Genomic DNA, 15,506 nt, shown 5'->3' with positions numbered 1-15,506 from the left:
TCCATATCAGATGAGGGCATTAAGGCAAGGAAAGTTAATTCAACTTGCACATATTGATATCTGATATATAGGTATAATTGATTGTGATTTGATGTATTGTGCAGCTCTAATCTGTTGGAATCTTTTTATGGTTCCTTTAACAATGAAGACAGTCCTTTTTTCACTGTTGGGCACACTGTCTGATTGTGGTTCAAAGAGCTTCTGAGAAGGATCCATTTCCAGCTCTACCTCAGAAAACCTTTCTAAAGGTTTGGTAACTTTGGTGGTTTGTACAAATTCTGAAGACATGGATTGACTCATAACTAATGGAGTTATATACCACCTAAAAGGCTTTTTCACTTTAGCTGTAAATTGAAGGCCCACAAATATCAATCTAATCTACCTGATCATGTGCTGAAGTGATGAAAGTATCACTTTTTATGTGAAAAAAAAAATCTAAAAAGAAATTAAAAATACAACTTTTTTGTCTCTTTTTGTCACAGTGCATAACAGGTTTTAAAAACCCATAATTATCTTGCAGTCTAATCAAGAAATGTCCCTGCTCATTCACATGATCAATTAGAGACTATCAGTGCCCAAAAAGGTCCTGAACCAGTAGAAGATGCAATGCTGTGGGTAAGGATTAGAACACCTGTCTAACTCTGCAGAAGAGACTCTCAAATATTAGCGCTTGCTCTTTAAGTCTTAGCTCTTCTGAGGCCTTAGCTCTTATGTCCAACAATAATGATTCTCAGGTTTGACCACATAAGCCCAAAACTGATCATAGTGATAGAATATCATAAAAAAAAAATCTATATAATAACATAGTTTTACCTGGAAACCTGCTTTCCGTTGGTACTTTCTTCTATGTTGCATTTCTGCAAACGTTGCAGCCCCTGTGGCGTAGGTGTAGGCCATGTGAGGCAGGAAGCTCATGGGGTCAAGACCGGCGTAGGGCCTGAGGCCTGGGATGGTGGCCTGAGCAGGACTTATGAAGGTGGGTGGGGGAAAAGCTCCATGGGGTGGCAAGGAGGTGTACATAGGACCACCAGCAAAGGGATTAATCCCAAAAATCGGGCTGGTGCTTTTCTCCAGCTGATGGATAGAGCTCCCACCACTGTCCGACCCCAAGACCTCCTTCTTGATCTTGACCAGCGCTAGAGATCCAGAACCCTGTTCACGTACCGACACCTCACCGTTGTGCTCGGTAATAAAGCCATTTGGCTTTGGTCGCTTCTGTGCCATGTGTTTGGGCAGTGACAAATCTAGAGGAGTATCCCCATGGGCATCCTCAGACGTGAGGCTGTTTGGAGTGTAAGAGCTACTCTGGGAGTGTTTTGATGAAGTGGAAGATAGGTTTAGAGGTGACGAAGTGTTGCTCCTCAAGGAATCAGCAGGATCTATTGGTTTGTCCCCCTTTGTCTGCCTGTTGGCTGTAAACTGATTGATCTTTGTGAGTCTGTGGGTGGGATCAGTGTTAATAAAGCCATTGTGTAAATCTATAACAGGAAGGGACCCTGGAGACCGACTCAAGCTGCAGTCTGGTCTCCCACGCTCGGGAGTCGGGAACTTTTTCCTCAAACTGTCCATGTGGTTGTTTTGAATTTTCCATTGTGAAAACCAATCTTTTACCAGTTCTTGTGGAAGGCCAACTGCAAGGGAAATCTTGAGCAGTTCTTCAGAGTTGGGGTCAGCATTCATGGCAAAGTAAGCCTTTAACACTGACATGTGGTCCTTGAAAAGGTTGGTGGGACTGTGGGGCCTCTCAGTACGGGACAGTTCATCAGCCCTCAACCCCCTGCAGCCAACAGGACTGCCTTCTGGATGCTGCAGGACTGCTTTGATGTCCTCGTTCATTTTACACAGGTAGCGCTCATGTTGGTGAAGTGGGATGGGTCCAGGGAAGATCTCCTTGCAGTATTGGCAAGAAAATGTTAGGAATTGGTTCTGTCCATCAGAGAACTTTTCTTCACCGCTGAGATCAACTGATTGGTTTGGTTTCTCTTTCTTAACATCCACTTGCATTTTGGAGTCATTGATAAGGTTCTTAGCCTCATTGACCTTCTCCAGTGTGTAGTCAATGATGCTCTTGGTAGGACTGTTGCTGCCAATCACCTGAAAGCTGGCATGTGCCTCCATCTGGGCACCCAACTCCTTCATATAGGCTCTAAGCTTGGACAGCTCCTCTGGATTTCCATCCATCTTCTGCCTGCAAACAGTGTTGTCTACAATCTGGAGAACCTTCTGTACCTCACTTAGGCTGCTCCCGAGAGGTCCAGCATATCCTAGCAGAGAGAGATCAATTCCCATGCCACCCAGGTGTTGAAAGGAGTTTTGTGAGGAGCCCTGGATACCCAGTGGGCTTCCACTACGACCATTTAAGTAGACACCTGGTCCCCCAAACCCATGCTGTGAAGCCATTAGCAGCCTGTAGTCATTAAAGTCCATTGGCTCGGTTTTGATGTCCACCTGACCTTGCTGGTCTTGCAGGCCAAGAAGACGCCCATTCTCTAGTTTTTGCCGGAGGTGAGCCAAGGCGGGGCTTCCAGGTGAGGATGTTGTGGAGTTTGGAGAAGAGCTAGGTTTGCTGTTGTTCCCATTGCGTACTCGTCCATTAAGGGCAACCAGACCGATGCATTTCTTGCTGCTGATGTGGGAACTGTAGGATCCCGAGTGGGAGAAGCGCTTCTTGCAGTTGGAGCATTCATATGGCTTCTCACCTGCAATGCAACACAGACTTAGTTAAGTTCAGTGGTGGAGAAAGTACTCAGTTTCAGTAAGTTCTGTCAAAGTACAGAACATACTCTAGTAAATTTAATTCATTACTACTTGCCTCTGCTTAAAGTACCCAGTGCTTTGAAGTACCCAACTGTCTCAACCTGCCAATCACTGATTAACCAGACCAACAATCCAATTTTTGGTTCAGAATATATGTGCTCTTGATAGAGACCACCAACAATTTAATCTATGGAATCACTTTTGATAAACTGAGCTTTACAACTCGATCAATATGTCGCTTTTTTAGGTTGAAATGTTAGAAAATAACATGAATCATGAAGAGTTCAGGAAATTGCTCCTGTTTTTTATTTAACTGACCTCATCTTTTATTTTTCTTTATTTGTATAAAGGAAACAGTTGCAGTTATACTTTTGGTGTACTTCCTAATGACAACAGGATATTGTGTTTTTATTACCAATAGACTGCATTGTCTGGGTTCTTTCTCTGAGTGTGTGTGTCTGGTGTTATGCCAGTGCCCAGGGTGATAAACGTGTGTATTTATCTGCTCTTCCACCCCTCTGCTCCACTCACCGCTGTGAATACGGAGATGCTCCTTCAGGTGATGCTTGTACTTGAAGGCTTTTCCACACTCGCTGCACTTGAACTTGCGGTTTGCAGCTCCCTCACTGAGCAGAGGTGGCTGCAGAGAGGAGAAACTGATTAGAAAAGGAGAGAGGAGGAGTGGGAGTGGAGCAGAGAGGATAGAAACAGATTCTCCTGGAAGTCTGAGTGCAAAGAGGCATTCTGAGAAACAGCGTGGGCTGACTCTGTTCACATGCTGCAGTTTCTGGTTGAGGTGCATTCCCAACATTTCAAATGCAAATACCCTGATAAACAAAAACAAAGCGTAATGGGGGGGGGGTCCTCCCCCCACAGCAGAGTGGGAGCTCACGTCTTTTCATTTTACATGAAACGCAAACCTGAACAGTCATTTCCTTTATTCAGCCGATAAAGCTCCTCTATCATCTGGTTGCTCTGACGCTGCTTAACCACAAGTTTAACCAGAGAAAAGACATGATGATCAAGTTACACGCCATTTGGACACATTAATGACATTATTATTAGAGTTCCTCCATTCTGATTCCCTGGTAAGCTTTCTGCAGGACGGATGGAAGGACTGAAGGAGAAAACTTTTCATGACATCAGAGATGGAAGTTAATATGGAAATTGTTTTCCTTCAGCTTCTCAAGGAGATGAAACCACATCCATCCATCCTTCCTTCCTTCTTTCCATGGAAAGGTCAGAAGTCTTGATAAGGTGTCTCATTGTCTGTTGTGTTTCATGTTTGTGATCAAACAGACATGAAAGCGAAGGATTTATGTCTCAGATGTTTTAGAGATCCAACTTGAGCGTTTCTATGTTGAAACTTGAACTGATCTGAGTTCAGCCTCTGGTCTCAGTTTAACGGTTTAACTCAGGGAGTCCTCAGATAAACACTGAGAGGATTAGGATTCTCCAGCCCAGCAGGGAAAAGACCATCTGGTCCCAGTTCAGTCTGTGAGGAGGTCTGAGGAACCAGAGGATCCTGACAGCCGACTGCCTGGATAAGGTAATCCCATTACGATCGTGGTGTAATTGGAAAATGGAATGACTTGCAGCTTAGTTACTGACTCTAATGAGACTCCTGGATGTAAGGAGCAGAGAGCAGGCGTTCGCAGGAAGCGTTTAACACGGCCTCATCATTAGATTAGAGCGCGAAGCGATGAGCTGCGTCTAAAGGCTGCACGCCCAAACACAGCTGCTGCCGCAGGACGAGGCTCCGCCCACACAGGATGCATCTGCAGTGGCTGGGCGGGGCTACAACTATCACCATCTATCTATCTATCTATCTATCTATCTATCTATCTATCTATCTATCTATCTATCCTTCCATTCTTCCGTCCATCCCTTCCTTCCCGTCCTGTACAGGTGTGTATTCTCACCTGGTCCACAGTGGGTTTGTGTGTGGTCATGTGCCGCTCCAGCTGGGCTCTCTGGTTGAACGTTTCTGCACACAGCAGGCAGGTGAAGGTCTCCTCTGTGTTCTCATGTCGATACTTGATGTGCTCCTTTAAAGACGTCAGCCGCTTGTAGCCGCGCTCGCAGTATGGACAGGTGAGCAGCTGTGCGAAGTCGTCTGTGGCACTGGAAGGCAGATCTGCAGGGGGAGGTGAAAGGTCACATCATGAGTAATGTGTTGTTTTTGATTAGTCATATTTTTAAGTTATTGGTTATGATCTTTTTGCTGTGACCATCAACTCACCATGTTCGCTCTCATCCTGACCGCCGGCCTCGGGCGTGCTCAGGCGCGTCACCTCCTCCGGGGCTTCTGGGTAAATGATGGCGGTGTCGCTACGCTGCAGGTACTCAGCGATGGTTGCCTGGTGACCATCGTCATCCCCCAGCTTACGTTTCAGGAAGAACTCATCCAGCCCGGAGATGCCGTCCAGTCGCCTCCCTGACAGAAAGTAGACGGAGAAAAGATGATCATCGGCATAAAAAGACACTTTCTGCCCTGACTCTTGTCTCACAGGTATATAAATCAACAGACACCTTGCAAGTCTTTCTAACTGACTAAATATTTACCAAAATTAGTAGAAATCTTCCTGTCAGATACAGTTTGACCACAAATGCAAATAGTGTTAAAGAACACAGACATGTTTTACTTATAACGTACTATTATGTTTGTAACAATTAAAAACAGCTCATTCATATTTAAATAGAGGTAAGGTTTCTCAATTTTTATTGTAGTTAATTTCTGAGAATCAGATGAAAAGGTTGTGTTTAAAAATCAAATATTTTTGTAAAAAAGTGTGATTTTGGGTGTATCTATTGTTTCACTTCATTGTATTGTTATTGATCAGAATATTGACTATTGATCTCACCTGCACTGTCTTCCACCGCCTGCAGAGAGGCCTCAGGTCCCAGAGCATCGTACTCGCTGCTGCGATCATCTAAAGGAACAAAAGACAAGCATGTTTTTCTATTCCTTCTAATTCTTTAGAACTGGTTCTAAACTGGTTCTTCACTGGTTTTTATACTCCTTGTTTCTTCCTCCAACTGGTTATTTTCTTGATTTTAAAACTGGTTCTGGTTCTTTTCTTTTTCTCTTCCTAGTATTTTCTCCTGGTTCTAATCATATATTATAGTTATATATGGCGCTCCCGTTCTCCTCCTGGATCTCCTCATAAATTTCCTCTTGGTTCTCCATTTTGTTTTTTGTTTGTCTTAATTATCCTTCTGTTTTGTTCCTCATGTTGTCCAAGATCTTCTGCTTTTCTCTCCCTATTTCTTTGCCAGCTCTCGATATTTTTTCTCCCACTAGTGTATCTTCATTCCGCCAATGGAACTAATACTTTTTAAATATATCAACATTAAGTAATTATTTACTTAAAACAAGCTAGTATCCCATCTCCACTCCTGGTTCATACCGTTATTCTCCTCCTTTCAGACTCAGTAAACTAAAAATTGTTTTTGCAGCTTATCTGTGTTCAGAGGAACCTAATTGATCAAAAATTCTCAACAAGAACAGTTCCAAGACACATACGTTGATAGACAGATGATAACTATCTTCTTTCTGCTATCTGAAGCTTATTGAAGCATCAGAAGCAGCATCTTTTATGTGCTGGAGAAGAACAAACAGCATTTTGGTGCTGATCAGATCAGAGACTCACCGATACATTCGTCCTCCCCCCGGTGCTCCGAGTCGTCCGGCTCCCGGTTGGACAGCAGGGCGTGGCCGACCCTGGGCGACGCCTCCAGGGCGGGGACAGCAACTGGACTGCCCGCCTCTTCATCATCTCCTGCTCCTCCGGTGAAGCTGCAGTCATCACGGAGCAGCGTCTGGTCGTCCTCATCTGTCTCTGAGGTTGTCTCCAGAACACTGTCATAGTTCAGAACTGAAACACAGAGATGGAGGAGGAGATAAGACAGCTGGTAAAACATCTGGAACCAGCTTTTCTTCTGGATCTCCATCCAGAAAAGTCAAGTGAAATTCAATCTTTGATGAGATTCCTAAATGAACGACATTGATTAATCTCTCCTCTCGATTTCTGTCAATGAGCTCATTAAAGTCTGTCTGCAATAAATATACATATAAACTTGGAGAAAATAGACTTAGAAAAAAAAATCACCATACGATTCCTGTGTGATTGATTGACTAATTTGATTGTCTTGTTATGTAAAATAGTTTAATCTCTTTTCCATTGAATAAACAGCAGAAGCTTCTTTTGATTCCATTATGACTTATTTTTAGAGCTGAATCGATTAATCAGGATTAATCATGTTGAATCAGTAATTGAAATAATTTTCAACTAATTCATTAATCAATTAATTGTTCCGCACATACAGACTAAAAAAAAAGTCAGATGCTGAAAGAACAACACACTCAGAGCAGTAATTAAACCAAAACTTAAAAAATATATATATTCATTTTGCATTTAAGAGAAATAAAAACTTTGTCTGTGAATATGTTTGAGCCAAAACGCTGTAAAAAAATCTATTAAGCACGATTTGGGATTCAATTATTAATAGATTAAATAGTCAATAGGTTACCGCTACACCGTATTGATGTTAAGTCCAGCAAAAACGGCTGAGCTTCTCACATGTTGATGTTAGAAATAATTTTTTGCTGCAGATGCTTCCATCGCCACAGATGATCAAGCGTTCACTAACGAAATGGTGTTATTGTATTTTAGACAACAAAATGTTTATGCTTTTAATTAAAGAAGGAATTTATTTATTTGCATCTTTTAATGAATTTTTAATATTGTATAGAAAAGCATCACTGAAAGCACATGCCAATTTTTTCATCCGATTAATCGATTAATCATCAGAATAATAAATTAATCGATAACTATAATTGTTAGTTGCAGCTCTACTTATTTTAGTGTGATGTTTGTCAGCTGTGTCGGCTGTAGACTTGAACTGAGTTGAACCTGACTGAGGTGAATTGTGTGTGGAGGGGTGAGGGTTGGGGTGTGTGGGGGGGAGTGTTGGTTGGGGGGTGGGGAGGTTGCATGACATCATGGGAACAGCCTGCAGACGGGAGTCTAGCCACAGAAACAGCCTCAGATTTTCAGGCTCGTTCAGCGAACACAGATTGTTGGAGCGCCTCTGGTGCATCTTATCACACTTCCTGCTGCAGATTTGATCTCCCACAGGAGGCAGCAGACCCCCCCACCCACCACCACCACCACCCACACCCCCAACGAACCCCCGACCCTCTCAGCTACACGGAGATTAGTCTGTTCATAATATGATCTTTGTCTGCAGCCGCTGCAGCTCTCGCCTCCCGGACAACTGCGCAACAGGTGCAAATTAAAAAGGGAGCCACGGTGGGCTGGGCGCAAATCTGCTGACCTGGGCTGAATACCAAGAGAGGGGGAGTGGGGGTCAGCGAAGGGAGTGGGGGGAAGGGGGGGCGTGGGACAGGCCGGGCTTTAATAAGAGGTGTGACTGCTTCAGACGGCTAAAGCCCTCTGTGATCAAACATAGAGAGATGGAGCGCTCGCTGTGTGGTCCAAGGTATACGTGGGGGTCTAATGTGACCCCCCCCCCACCACCACACACACACACACCCCATAGGGCCAACACACTCCCAAACCATCCCCTCTATTATTCTATTATTTCTTTCTTTCCTGACTGAAAGAATGTGAGCTGCAGCTGAAATATTCAGCTGTTCCAAAGCAGGATGCTGATTTATCCAGCTTGATCAATAACCACTAACCAGGATCAATAATCATTAGGTCTTAACGTACTGATGGTATCAGGTAGTGTCTCTAACCGGCTAATTTTCATTTTTTCTGATCAGAGAACTCAGCCAACTTTCAACTTTTGCCTTAATGTGAAGGAATTATGTGTTTTTCAAACACAGTATGCTGTGACTTGGGTACATGAAGCCTTAAGGGTCTCTTTCCATTCAGTGGTGCCCAGAAAACTAAGCCCTAAAGAACCTCACCCTTTTTCTAAGCCACCCTACTACTGAAGTTTATTTCAGAGGGTTGTATTCAAGATATCCGATATAGAGTTGGAACATGGCTTGATGGGTAGATTGAGGCCTGCAGATGAGGACCAAATCTGTCTATGCATCTACTGCTCTGTCCTTCCATCAACCACACACTAAGATACTTTAACTTCTCCACTTCAGACAGAGAATTGCCTCATACTTGAAGGGATGCTGATGGCTCAGCAAACCCTATTGGAGCTTGGATGGCTCATCTCCAAACGGCAGCAGGCGAACACCTTCACATGGACCCACCACATGTGAATTTTGGCTCATGAGTTGTCAAAGCTGATACTTATTGATCCAGATGCCTTCTTTTGGACCCCCAATAAGTCAAACAACCAGGATCTATCAGTGGCATAAAGGCTCGCATTAAAACTCCAGACTCTGATTGGTCAACAGCTGCTGACCTCCCAACAAACTGCATTCAAAGTGCTGTCTGTCGTATAGGTCACATGATTCGCTGCCACCCCACATCAGTTCCAGCAAACCTGTGGCTGCAACCCAACAATGTTTCAGAGTGAAAGGTCTCCACCGGAGAGCATCTCTGTTTCATCAGAGTGAGGCATCGCTTGAGGAGAACATCTCTGTCAGCTGTCTTTGTGTTGAGCAGAGAGCCGAGGACAAAGCTGAGACTCCTCCTTCTCCTCCTCCAGCTTCCCACACAGACACATTAATCTTCCTCCTCCTCCGACACGTTCTCTGTTGTCACAATTGTCTCCAGCTGTTTCTGAGAGGAAACTCCTCAGAGGGGGCACAAACACACACACAACTGGAATCTGAAAAGCTCAAACAGCAAACGCAAACAAATATGGAACACGCAGCTCTGAAAACAACAGCAGCAACACGACAGAAAAACAAGCCACACTGAAAACAGTGTGTCCTCTTCATGGCTCTGTAGGACATGTGACCTGGTTGGCGATTAATGACTCAACATCACGTTGAGCTCGAACCTTCAGAAACAGCAGCCCGTCTTCCAGCTGCTGCAACGCTGGTCCAGGTGCTGCGTCCTCCTCCGTCCGCTCGCTGCCTCACTCTGAGGTGGAGGCTGATGCATCCTCCTCCTCCCCCTCCTCATCAGCTGATCACCTGAGCAGCAGCCCGAGGGAGGAGGGGATGTGGTTCCCATGGATACCAGGTTGCTACCTGGAACTCAATGTTTGCATTTCATCCAGTTATCCTGAATCCTCTGCAATATTTTATTGTGATTTTGACCAAATATTCTCCAGGCAGTCTTAAAGTCTTTTAACTTTGTGCAGCCACTCCGTCCCTGGAAGGTGTTAAATAGAAAACAACCAATTTGCAATTTATTGTAGCATCGCTGCAGCTGCTGCTGCTTCCTCTGAACAGGTGTGCTGTTGTGTTGGGTCCGTGGAGTTCGCTGAATGTGGGGAGTTTCTGCATTGAGCCGCTGATTGTGTTCGGTTCCTGATTGAATTAAGGTCTCATTTATCTGCAGGGACCTGTGCAACAGGCTGGAAACTGAGGCGAGGAGGGGGCCACAGCCCAACATCATCATCGTCACCCCCACAAATCAGCCGTCCTCCTCCTGAGGCCCGCCTCCACACATGGTACGACTCCCATGTTTATGGGCCCCACTCGCCACCATCAACCGTAACGGACTCACAGAAGCAGCAGAGCTGTTCCTGATACACTGTTACTCTGGTACAACATTGATTGCCTGATCTGATTCACGTTTCTCCCTGATGAGCATTATTTTATAAAATATTTCCCTCTTTATTCTTTCCTGTGCTTCCTCTGATGTTGTCAGGAAGTAGACAGAGCAGTTGTCATGGCGCTCTGAAATAATAAACCAAGATAGTTTGATAGACTTGGTTCAATTAGATGTAACAAATTGTACCATTTGTTACATTTTCAGCTGGTGCAGTTTGCTTTCACACTGCAGTGTGTCAAACAAACCAAACCATTCAAAAAACTTGTTTATTCCTCATCTGTGGTGGCACTGCACCAAGAACTACTGAAGAGAAAGACGCAAAAACCTCTGAAGAACACCCTGAGCTCAACTTGCTTCTTCGCAACATGTAAACAACAATGGAGTGGCATCAGACTTTTGCAGCTGTAGGATTTCACTCTGGTCTGGTAAATGACCACAAGCTATTTCTTTCACTAGCACTAGATATGAGTGTTTGTTTTGATTGTTTTTACCCAGAATTCCTGCAACCCTAATCCTTCTTGTTTTTGCATAAGCATTCGAACGCACCAGAGTTCACGTCAACCGAACCAAGACCTAGGTTTTTAGGCTGATCAGAGTTCACTTTTTTGGTTGATATCAGAGTTTGATTGCACATTCACACCTTCCCAAGTGAATCGGACTTTCTAGGCAAACGAAATAGAGTTAGATTAAAGCGGACCAAACAGGGCTGGTGTGAATGAACCCCAAGCCTCTCTGCAAAAAGTTACTGCAGAACCAAACCGAGAACACTAACTGTTTGTGAATCATTTCAAGCCTCCAGCTGTACACAGAATTGCAAACGTGCTCAGGAACAACAGACTTCCAACCTCAGAGCTTACCATTGCGAGAATTAAAGAGGAGCAGAGTGATGAAGAGGAGCTGGAACCGACAGCTGCTCATTTCTAAGGTATGTGCTGCCTCTAAGAATGGAGCAAAATCCCTCAAAGACAGCGCTGACGGGGGAGCAGGGAGAGATGGGGGAGGCACCAAAGGCAGAGATGTTCTGCTGGAGAATTGCTGTGTAATTACAGTTACCACAACCCCACTTTCCCATGAGGCCGAGCGCTCCAAGACGAAACCGGGGAATCTGTAATTCTGCCTGTGGGGTGGAGGGATGAGGGAGGAAGAAGTCTGTGTTCCCTAAATGTGACAAGAGGTGAAACAGAGGCATCTTCCTCAATCATCTCCAAACAGCTCTGGCAACGCGGCCCGCCGAGTCTGACCTCACTGGACATTAAGTTTACATTCAATGACATCATACTAAAATCTAGGGCTGTAAAATGATTATTTTAGTAGGTGATGATTCTGGCGATTAATAAATTATTCAGAAGAATTGTCAAATACTACATTTAATCACTTCAGCCTTTTTAATGCAATATTAAAAATACATTGAAAGATGCAAGTAAGTAAATAATTAAAAATAAGAAAACAAACATTTTATTTTCTAAAATGCAATAACCTCGCATTTCTTTAGTGAGCGCTTGATCATTTGTAACAAACGATGCATATGCAGCTAAAATCATTCTTCTAACGTGGGTACAAAACACTTGCAGGCAGAGGTTTTCTTTAATCTTAAATGCAAAACGTATATATTTGTAATACAGTTTTGGCTCAAATATTGTTCTGAGGATGTAATTTCTTCAGCAAATGGCCTCAGTTAACAATCAGTTATTAAATTTGTTGATGATTCTTTTAGTAATCGAGTCATCACAATTAATCAAATTAATCATTTCAGCCCTATTAAAAATATCAGCTTTAAATCCAGCAATGTCACAGTTTTTAATGGAGCCCTGTAAACTTTTACATGCAGTGGAAATATGTTTGCAGTGACATCATATTTACATGCAGTGATGCTAGATTTACAGAAAGTGATATCATGTTTCACATGCATCACATATTACAATTACTCTTAGTAAAACAAAATTAACATGCTGTGGCATCCATTTCACTTACAGAGCCTAATATAGTGATTTAGCTTGCAATGACAACACATTTAAAAACCATGACATGACTTTACCAGTAGAGATGTCATGTTTACATGCACTGATGTTGCATTTCTGCCCTTTTTAATTAATGAACATTCAGCAGTAAAACAACAGACTCACATAGACCCCATGTACACCAATCTGAAAGAATAATTCAACAAACAGCCATCTGAGGATTTATTTTTGTGACAACAAGGAACATAAAAATCTCTGAGTAAAAAAAAAAAAAAAAAAAAAAACTAACAGAGTCGGCAAAAACTAAACTGTGTGGTGTTGTCTTAAAGTTTATAGTTAAAGTATGTTTAGCTGTGACAGTATAAAGCTGAGTTCCTCTTCCAACCAAACCAGTAATTCCTAATTTAACACATTCAGCATAAGTCAGTTCACACCTAGAGTGTCAGACTGACCACACTTGGATGGGTCACTTGTCAGAAAATCTTTTAATAGAAGATTTTGATCTGGATTCACAATTTGTACATCTGTTAGAATCTAAATGAGTCTTTGCAATCAACATCTCTCACCAATCTCATTATGATGCTATGTTTACAACCTGTTCATGTGAATGAAATGAAAACCTCATAATGACTGCATTCCGAAAATAAAAGCTTTTATAATAAGACTGATATGAGAGTGGCTAATTACTATATCCTGTTTTTAAATACTATTTAAAGTTATTTTCTCCAGTTTTAGAACTGGATGGCAGTTTGTGTTTATAGGTTTGACAAATTGCTAAAGCACTGTGTGGTTAGTGTACACACACACACACACACACACAACACACACACACCCCTGAGCACGCCCACAGGATGAGAATAAGAAAAGATAGATCCGGTCATTAAATACTGAATTAAGATTATCGATGTTACAACAGATGATCTGCATTCTAGAAAAACGTGAAAACTAAATATAAATTTCTGACTGTAGATCAGACAGCAGATTTGTTAATCTGATCTACTGCAGCAATTTACCTCTTCAAGAAAGTAGTTCAAGTGATTTAAGCGCTCAGTTCAGACCTTAAATGAGCAGGGAACAAGTTGTTTCTGTCTGCAGATATGTGCAGGAGTTTAACGTTAAGTTTATCAGCAGCAAGGCGTCCGTTGAAGCCTCACCTCGGCCTCGGTGTGTCGCCTGATTAGACAAACAGAGGAGAAAACAGAGCTGCTGAGCTCTGATAAGAGGTGAAGCGCCGATATCATGGCCGCCATCCACTCATGTGTGTGTGTGTTTCAGGAGGAGCAGAAGGAGGTCGGAGGTGTGAACAAGAGAGAACGCAGCCGGTGAGCCGTGAATGGGTTTCATGGTGAACATGAACACGCTCCTCTTGTTCTACAAAAACTCACGAAAAACTTGACTTTTCTACCGTTTTAAGTCACAGTCTTGTTCTACATGCATTTTGAAGCCCGTCAAACTTCGTCTTTCTGTGTGAGAAATCAATTAATCATCAGTCTCCGAGGTTTCCAGGGGGGCCATGTCCATAAAAATGTAGGTTACTTTAAGAGAAAGTCAGACTTTAGGAGTGAATAATGGATAGATTCGCTCACACTATGATGAGGAAGTTTGAGGGTTTACAGCCCAACAGCCCCCCTTGGGGGAAGGAGGGGGAAAGAAAATCCAAAATGTCTGAATTATTTATCTTCCCAGGTGGAGGATGAATCCTTATGAAAAGAGAAAGCAGGAAGAGCGCAGTTATTAAATCCCTCCAATGAATACCTTCTTCCTGCGAGAAGCAGCGCTAGAAAAACTTTTTTCTGCTAATAATTCATGACTGCAGGTATTTTAACTTCCCGCTGCTTCAAAAAGCATCACTCCAACTTCTTCTTCATCAGAGCAGCAGCAGAGGCGCACTGCAAGCTTTAAAGCTCTTTGTCAGTTTGTGCCGTCAGACTTTAATTCATCAGGATCAGCTGCTGCAGACGGAGGGAACTCTGTGGACCAGCTGAGGTTCAGAAGCGGACCTACAAAAAGGTTCAGAAAATCAGCCAAAGAGGCTGAAAACACACGAGTTAGAGCCAGAACTGAGTCACAAACACAGCACACAGCTGAAGATCAGCCAGAAACTAGTCAAGTCAAACTAACACCATAAAACAGTCAACATTCAGTCCGCTGAGCCAATTCCAAGCCAAAACACATAAAGAAATCTGAGTTAAAATTGAGTCACTGCAAATCCAACCCCAGAACAAAACTAAACATCTGGTGGTCAACAAAGCTCTGCCAGAAGGAGAGAGGACGTTATAGTAGTGGTAGAAAAATCAGTGAAAACGCAGCAGGAACATAAAAACCTGATCCATTGGAAAATAATTCATAAAACCTAAATAATATCAGACAGTAAAATAGATCACCTGGAGACTCTAAAGTTATGACATAATGTCAAGTAGTGTAGCTAAATGGTCGTGGCAAAAGAAACAACACAAACATATTTTCTTTCCACTGAGGACAGATTTCCTCAGTAAACCAAACCAAACTTTACAAACTGTATATTCACAGTAAAACTGTATAAAACTTCAATGAATCATCTGCAACCTGAAATACAAAACTGAACTACAGGCTTAAGGGGTGTGTGTCTGTGTGCGTGTGTCAGGTATTGCTTCACTTCACACTGACTGGTCTTCAGAGGTATTTTCATCTGTTCCAGGAACAATTTGCAGAAGTGAAACTGCTGATCAAGTTGCTCTAATGTTGACTCACAAGACCTCCATCCTTCACCACAACCTGCAGCCGGACACCAGCACCGGGCACAGCCGAGAGAAGAAGAAGGAAAACACCGCTGTCAGCACTTCCTCAGGTCACACAAGTCGGTGTGTCACAGCGCCAGTTGTTTTCTGACAGTAAACACCAAGCTGGAGAAGCTCAGTATTACTGTTATCCGACACAAAGATGTCTTTAATTGTTAACACCACCTGGTTACAGTCACCAAAATCTGATAATAAAAGCATGACAACAAATACCTGGAAATCATTATTAAAAGCATCAACAGCCAAAATACACTTGGTTGTTGTGTATCCTGAAAACTAACAAACATCTAGTAACCAAGAAACACACATCTGCTGACCAACAAGCAAATTACTAAGCATTAAACAAACCAAGAAAC

The 15,506-nt window shown here is 42.9% G+C and overlaps 1 protein-coding gene across 3 annotated transcripts in view; it reads right to left on the bottom strand.

The window, feature by feature from the left end:
- LOC102217514 (zinc finger E-box-binding homeobox 2-like) overlaps window positions 1-15,506 on the bottom strand; it is a 44,588-nt gene that overhangs the window by 8,133 nt on the left and 20,949 nt on the right. For all 3 annotated transcript variants that reach the window (XM_023336937.1, XM_023336936.1, XM_023336938.1), the window contains 6 exons: window positions 6,411-6,635; window positions 5,622-5,690; window positions 5,000-5,194; window positions 4,680-4,894; window positions 3,289-3,397; window positions 814-2,699 (listed from right to left, as the gene is read on the bottom strand). In XM_023336937.1, coding sequence (XP_023192705.1) covers window positions 814-2,699; window positions 3,289-3,397; window positions 4,680-4,894; window positions 5,000-5,194; window positions 5,622-5,690; window positions 6,411-6,635 — 2,699 coding nt within the window. The remainder of the gene's footprint in view (window positions 1-813; window positions 2,700-3,288; window positions 3,398-4,679; window positions 4,895-4,999; window positions 5,195-5,621; window positions 5,691-6,410; window positions 6,636-15,506) is intronic.

The sequence above is a fragment of the Xiphophorus maculatus genome, chromosome 7 (genome assembly GCF_002775205.1).
Source record: "Xiphophorus maculatus strain JP 163 A chromosome 7, X_maculatus-5.0-male, whole genome shotgun sequence".
NCBI classification, from domain to species: domain Eukaryota; kingdom Metazoa; phylum Chordata; class Actinopteri; order Cyprinodontiformes; family Poeciliidae; genus Xiphophorus; species Xiphophorus maculatus.
The sequence above is the reverse complement of the archived record's forward strand: the minus strand, read 5'-3'. Positions and strand labels throughout refer to the sequence as shown.